This window comes from Vipera ursinii (assembly GCF_947247035.1).
Source record: "Vipera ursinii genome assembly, contig: SUPER_Z_unloc_1, whole genome shotgun sequence".
Taxonomy (NCBI): Eukaryota; Metazoa; Chordata; class Lepidosauria; order Squamata; family Viperidae; genus Vipera; species Vipera ursinii.
The window spans coordinates 1173799-1181535 of record NW_028148449.1 but is presented as its reverse complement, the minus strand read 5'-3'; the positions used below and the strand labels follow the sequence as shown (position 1 = coordinate 1181535).

Genomic DNA, 7737 nt, shown 5'->3' with positions numbered 1-7737 from the left:
CTTTCTTTCCTTCTCTCTCTCTCTCTTTCTCTTTGCTTTTGTTTCTTTCTCTCCCTTTCCTTCTTTCTTGTTCTCTCTTTCCTTTTCTCTGTTTCTCTTTCTCTTTCCATCTCTTTCTCGTTCCTTCTCTCTTTCTCCTCTTTTGTTCTTCCCTTTTGTTTCTTTCTCTTTCCTTCTTTCTTTCTCTCCCTTTCTCTTTCTTTCCTTCTCTCTTTCTCTTTCCCTCTCTTTCTTTCCTTTTCTCGTTTCTTTCTCTCCCTTCCCTTCGCTCTATTTCTCTCTTTCCTTCTCTCGTTCTCTTTCCTTTTGTTTCTTTCGTTCCATCTTTTTTCTTTCTCATTCCTTCTTTCCTTCTCTCTCTCTTTCCTTTTTTGTTTCTTTCTCTCCCTTTCTCTTTCCTTCTCTTGTTCTCTTTCCTTTTCTGTTTCTTTCTTTCCTTCTTTTTTCCTTCTCTTTCTCATTCCTTCTCTTTTTCCTCTCTCTCTCTTTCCTTTTGTATTTCTTTCTCTTCCTTTCTCTTTCCTTCTCTCTATTTCTCTCTTTCCTTCTCTCGTTCTCTTTCCTTTTCTGTTTCTTTCTTTCATTCTTTTTTCTCTTTCTCACTCCTTCTCTTTCTCCTCTCCTTCTCTCTCTTTCTCTTTCCTTTTCTGTTTCTCTCTCTCTTTCCTTCTCTCTTTTTTCTCTTTCTCTTTCCTTCTGTCTCTCTTTCTCTCTCTCTCTCTTTCTTCCCCCCCCCCCAGGTTGTACTACCTCCAAACCCGATTCGTTGTCCATCATGGAAGGTGGAGCAGCTTTAAGTGGTGAGCCCCGAGGATACTCTGGTGAAGCGGAAGACACCGCACAAGACAGAGCAGGTAATTTGCAGGGAATCCGTTCCCGCAGGCAACAGTTCCAAAAGCATTCCCAAATGCTTTGCGGTGGGGTTTTTTTTTTTGATCCTTTGCCTAGATGCCGCTGTCCTCTTGCCAACACCCACCCCAGCTGAGACGGAGCCTGGAAAGCTGGGTCAGTTCAGCCTCTCACCTGGGTCATCGGAGGAGGAATGCGTGTTGCCCTCCTCAGAGGAGGGCTTGGCGCGGGCGGGCGGCCGGACAGCTGCACTGCAACGGTCGTCTGAGACGGGAGGAGACGTGGCAAATTTCACCACCATTGTCGTCCAGGAAGGGGTACTTCCTGGCGAAGCGCCCTACGTGTGTCCCGATTGCGGCAGGAGCTTCTTGTACGAGGAGCAACGCGCCTTGCACCAGCAATCCCACCTCCGGGCCGCTCCAGACCCAGGGGACAGTCCCGCTCAACGTCCCCGGCCCGAGGTCAGAGCGTACACCTGTCCGGATTGTGGCCGCTGGTTTCCCCACCAGGCCAGCCTGAGCAAACACCGCCTGTGGCACACGGGCGAGCGGCCGCACACCTGCGCTGAGTGCAAGAAGACGTTCCGGCTGAAGATCAACCTGCACCTTCATGAGCGTACCCACGCGGTCGCCAAAAAGGCGGGCTACTACATCTGTGGGCAGTGCGGCCGGACGTTCAACCACCACTCCAATTTTCTGCGGCACCAGATGATCCACACCGGGGAGCGGCCCTACGCCTGCGGGGAGTGCGGGAAGACCTTCATTCGCAAGGAGCACCTTGCCACCCACGGGCGGCTGCACACGGGCGAGCGGCCCTACCGGTGCCCGCTCTGCCCGAAGAGCTTCACCCGCAAACAGCATCTGGTGGGGCACCAGCGCCTGCATGAGGGTGAGGCCATCTGGCTGGAGGATCCCCCCACTCAGAGGGACGGGCAGGGCCAAGCGAGTGGAATCGGGGTTCTGGCTGGTGCCGTAGAGCCTGTCCTCGGACCGGAGACGTATCCCCCGTAATCTTGCAGCAGACCCCGGGGGGAGAAGCGGACGAAGGGGTGCTGGCTGGGAAGCGTTTGGGCAGCCATCTTGAGCCAACTCCAAGGCCCACCTCAGTCCTGTCCTTGATCTCCACAGCTGGAGGCAAAAGGCAAGATCTGCTAACCTTAAGACCCACAGTGGTAACCGAGCGGGAAGTGACGTTGAAGGTCTTCTAGTCCAACCCGCAGCCCGAGCAGGAAACCCTAGACCAGGGGTAGGCAACCTTGGCTCTTTAAGGTCTCGTGGACTTCAACTCCCAGAATTCCTGAGCCAGCCGTGCTGAGGGGAGAGGGAGAGGTTTCCAAGCTGAGCCGTGCCGGCTCAAGAATTCTGGGAGTTGAAGTCCGCCAGTCATGACGGGGCCATAGTTCCCCCATGCTGGCTCAGGAATTCTGGGAGTTGAAGTCCACGAGTCATGAAGGGGCCATAGTTCCCCCATGCTGGCTCAGGAATTCTGGGAGTTGAAGTCCGCCAGTCATGATGGGGCCATAGTTCCCCCATGCTGGCTCAGGAAATCTGGGAGTTGAAGTTCATGAGTCACGAAGGGGCCATAGTTTCCCTCATGCTGGCTCAGGAATTCTGGGAGTTGAAGTCCGCCAGTCATGACGGGGCCATAGTTCCCCCATGCTGGCTCAGGAATTCTGGGAGTTGAAGTCCGCCAGTCATGACGGGGCCATTGTTCCCCCATGCTGGCTCAGGAATTCTGGGAGTTGAAGTCCACAAGTCCTAAAAAGAGCCAAGGTTGCCTCCTCCTGCCTTAGACCATTCCAGACAAATGATTGTCCAATCTCCTCTTCTCTAAAGTCTTGTCCTGATTGATTCCTGGAACTTTGCTGGGACCAAGGAGCAGGGTGGTTCGAAAAAGTCAAAATGGCAGCCAGCACGATCCTGATTCTCCCCCCATCCCTTATGGGTGCGGTTGCAAGGAGGTTCTTGACACTGGGGCGGGTGTGTGTGTGTCAAGTTTTATTCTATGTTTTCATCCCGGCTTGACACACTCGGCGGGAGGGATCTGGGGAATTCGGGGAGTTGAATTCCATCCATCTTGAAAGTTGCCTCGTGTCAGGCCCGAACGATCCAGGACCACACGTTGATTTATTGCCCGTGCCACCGGCAGGTCATCCTCGACGTAGGCCCCAAATTTCCGTTGCTAAGCGAAACAGTGGCGAAGTGGAGGTTTCTCCCCGTTTGACCACCTTCCTTGCTTCGTCAGCTGTTGAGGGAGCAACACGGTCCTTAAAGCGAATCGGGATGAACCCGTTGGCGCTGCTTGTCGGAAGGTCCGAAAAGGGGACCACGCGACCCGGGATGCCGCAAACATCATAGATGCAAGTCGGTTGCCGAGCCTCGGGGTTTTGATGACGGGCCCCTGGGGATGCTGCAACGGTCACTAGGTCAGAAAAAAAAACAGCCAGGAGTCACCTTTCAGTCAGGTGGTGACTTTGAAGTTGGAGAGGGTCGGTTCCTAATTCTGATATGTAAATAAAATGAAATAAAACTGTTAAATAAGATTAGATCTTGCGAATACTGTATTACAAAAAATCCGTTTGGCGCGGTACATCAGAGTTCCCCAATCTTCTGGAATTGGTGGGCCGGAGGTGGGAAGGGGGGAAACGGAGGGATGGCTTTCTTGGGGGTGAATGCGTGCGTGTGTACACATCGCAGGCTTGTACAAGTCGGGTGTGAATCCCTGCGACGCTCACGCAACACTTGTGCGAGCAGGGTTGTGAACGCCTGCAGTGCTTGTGCACGCTCGCGCGGGTGAGGCTGAGAATGCCACGATGCTGGTGCCAGCGCTCAAGCAAGTTGGTGCATGACCATCTGGGACGCTTGCGATGACCGTTGTGCGATTGGGGCCGTGAATGCCGACGACGCTCACACAACACTTGTGCAAGTGGGGTCATGAATGCCTGAAGCGCTTGAGGCGCACGCTTGCACGAGCGAGGCTGAGTGAGGCAGCGCTCAAGCGAGTGGGAGCATGACTGTCTGTGACGCTTGCGGCGACAGTTGTGCGCCTGGCTCCGTGAACGCCACATGGGGCCTCAAACACCTGCAACACGCTCGGTGACGCTCCTGCAAGTGGGCCCCCAAGCGCCCGTGACGCTCGCGCAAGGGGTGTGTGTCCACGAATGCCCGCAACACTCGGGGCAAGACTCGTGCGAGTCCAGCCGCAAACGCCCGCGATGCTTTGCCCAAGGGTTTTGTGCACACACGTTCTCCAAGCCGGCCAGCTATTTATGCAATCTGCCCAATAAGCCACAACCCGTGGTGGGCCGCAGCCCGCAGGTTGGGGACACCTGCTGTAGTCCCTCCGGTGCTGAGCACAGCGCCCCTGCTCTGTGTTAATCCCGGTTACGCGCCGGACAAAGTTGCAGGTCACTTCCCTGCCACGAAGAGGCGGCCTAACTGGGCCGTTGTTCCGTTGTGGTTGCGTGGATTCTTGCAACCCAGATGGAGCCATCCATCTAAGGGAAGGGGACCCGCAACACGCTGGTCCTTGGTTAAACGTACGTGTCTTAGCTGCAACGCTCTTTGACGAGGCAGACGGGAAGAATATCCAGAGATCTGGACTTTGATATACAGCGTGGACAATCGGGGAAAACACACTAACGGACGGTTTGAACAATAAAAGCTAAAGTTCTCCCTGAAAGAATGGGTGACTTGGTTAAATTAATCCCATTTCGGACCGTTTTCATGGCATGGCGGGGAAGATACTTATAAAATAAGTCCTCGACTTGTTGACAAACGAGCCCCCAATTCCCATTCTGAAGTGAGACATTTCTTTAGCGGGCTTTTGCCCCATTTTACGACCTTCCTTGCTGCAGTCGTTAAGTAAAACACTGCGGTCGTTAAGCGAGTCACACGTTTTTGGGGTTTTTTAAGCCAATCGGGCCGCCCTTGTTGACTCGGCTGGCCAGGCGGTCGCCGACGGGGAACTCGCGTGACACCCCCCACCCCCCACCCCTGAGACGCTGCGACCGTCGTAAAGGCGAGTCGGTGGCCAACCGTCTGAATTTTGACCAGGGGACCGCGAGCTGTTTCGGTGCTGCTGTCGCTCTAGAACGGACACTAAAGGAACGGTTGTAAGTCGAGGACGGCGTAGCTATTGGAGGATTTGCAGCCGGGAGGAAAAGCGAATTTGCCCTTTGGCAGCTTCACAGGAAGTACCGCTTCTCCCTGGTCCTCCCCTCCTGTAATTCCCCCTCCGAACAGAGGTGGCGCTGCAGGCGGAGGCCAGAGAGGCCACCCTTCCTCTCCGTACTACCCTCTTCCACCAAGAGGAAAGATTCCAGTGAAACCGCATCGACACCTCCGGTTCCCCCTCGACAAAGAGAAGAGGGTTCTTACTTGCAAGAGGGGCTCAAAGCAATCAGCGCCCCCCTGTGTTGGGATGGGGAATCACACACCCCCTTCTCTCGCCATCCTGCTTCATACGGCATATTTATCAAATTTAATACTTCTTGAGTACCAACCTAATATTCATTGACTTAATCAAGAATTAAATTTCACCTTCTAAATTCAACGTAATACGACATTTGTGCTGTATTCACAATATGTCTAATACGTACAATATAAGGATATTTAATGACGTTCGAACAGGAATACAAATACAACATCAGCACATTTGAGAAAAATAAAAACGTATTAATCTTACCTTTTTAAATTTACATTATTAAAGTGTACGGCATCTATATGTTTATTATATAATGTAGATGATTGCATGATGAGAATGCATTAGGACATTATTGCATTATGACCAATAATAAATGATCAGTACAGCATAATAAAATATTATTTATCACACTATATTATTATATGATATGATAGTGTAGTAATAAATTATTAAATGGTATGCATAGGATGAATGCATATTCACTTATCATTAAATTATTAAATTTGCATGTTATTCATTTAATACTATATTATTTATGATTGTATGCATATTCATTTATTAAATTAAATGATTAAACATGCATATTATTCATTTAATACTACATTATTTGATTTACGCATATTTATTAAATTACATGATTAAACATGCATATCATTCATTTAATACTATATTTGATTTACACATATTCATTTATTAAATGATTAAACATGCATATCATTCATTTAATACTATATCTGATTTGCACATATTCATTTATTAAATTAAATGATTAAACATGCATATCGTTCATTTAATATTATATTATTTATGATTTACGCATATTCATTTATTAAACCGGATTATTAAATACACACAGCCATTGAATACTATTCTTTATTCCTTATGATTGTGTGCACGATATTAATTTATTAAATCAAATGATTGAATGTGCACAATTTCCTGAACGCTCTTCTATACTCTTAAATTAGATTATGATTTTGCGTAATAAAATTACTAAATACCCTTGATAATATTTTTTTTGGGGGGAATAAAATGAACGATATGCCTACAATTGAATAATTTGTCCTTTCAATATCGAGTTGAGCTTTGATTAAGCCTGAATCATACCAGGATATGCGGATATGCTTCCCTTTTTACACTGATTTTATATTACTTTTCTTTCATCCTCCTGGTGGTTCGTGGATTATTAAACCGAGTTCCTATCAAACCTTGATTTGAGACATTGAGACAGCTCTGACATTTAAATTCAGCGTTGATTCACCGCGAATTCCCTTTCAACGTTAAAATACCCCAGGTCAATCCCTCCATCCATCTATTCCTCCATCCCTCCATCCATCCCTCCATCAACCCATCCTTCCATCGATCCATCCCTCCATCAATCCCTCCATCCTTCTATCCATCCATCCCCATCCCTCCCTCCATCTATCCATCCCTCCCTCCATCAATCCCTCCTTTCATCCATCCATCCCTCCATCTATCCATTCCTCCATCTATATCCATCCCTCCATCCTTCCCTCCATCTATCCATCCCTCCATCAATACATCCATCCCTCCATCCATCTATCCATCCCTCCATCCATCCTTCCATCCATCCCTCCATTTATCTATCCATCCCTCCATCTATCTATCCATCCCTCCAACCATCCATCAATCTATCCCTCCATCCCTCCCTCCATCTATCTATTCATCCTTACATCCCTACATCCATCCCTCCATCAATCCCTCCATCCATCGATCTATCCCTCCCTCCATCCATCCAATCATCCATCAATCTATCCCTCCCTCCCTCCATCCCTCCCTCCATTTATCTATCCATCCCTCCATCCCTCCATCTATCCATCCCTCCATCCATCCAATCATCCATCAATCTATCCCTCCCTCCCTCCCTCCATCTATCCCTCCCTCCATCGATCTATCCATCCCTCCATCCCTCCAACCATCCATCAATCTATCCCTCTATCCCTCCCTCCCTCCATCTATCCCTCCCTCCATCCAACCATCCATCAATCTATCCATCCCTCCATCAATCTATCCCTCCCTCCCTCCCTCCATCTATCTATCCATCCCTCCATCCCTCCAACCATCCCTCCATCTATCTATCCATCCCTCCTTCCCTCCAACCATCCATCAATCTATCCCTCCATCCCTCCATCTATCTATCCATTCCTCCATTCCTCCATCCATCCATCCCTCCATTTATCCATCCCTCCATCCCTCCAACCATCCATTCATCAATCTATCCCTCCCTCCATCCCTCCCTCCATCTATGTATCCATCCCTCCATCCATCCCTACCTCCATCCCTCCATCCATCAATCTATCCATCCTTCCTTCCATCCATCCATCCATCCCTCCATCAATCTATCCATTCCTCCATCCATCTATCCCTCCCTCCATCTATCTATCCATTCCTCCAATCCTCCATCCATCCATCCATTTATCTATTCATCCCTCCAACCATCCA

General features: G+C 49.3%; 1 protein-coding gene across 1 annotated transcript in view; it reads left to right on the top strand.

Annotated features, from left to right (window-relative positions):
- LOC310650452 (zinc finger protein 212-like) overlaps positions 1 to 2434 on the top strand; it is a 10211-nt gene extending 7777 nt beyond the window's left edge. The window contains exons 4-5 of the mRNA XM_083379994.1: positions 741 to 854; positions 949 to 2434. Of these exons, the coding sequence (XP_083236120.1) occupies positions 741 to 854; positions 949 to 1859 (1025 nt within the window). The 3' untranslated portion in view covers positions 1860 to 2434. The remainder of the gene's footprint in view (positions 1 to 740; positions 855 to 948) is intronic.
- The last annotated feature ends 5303 nt before the right edge of the window (positions 2435 to 7737 follow it).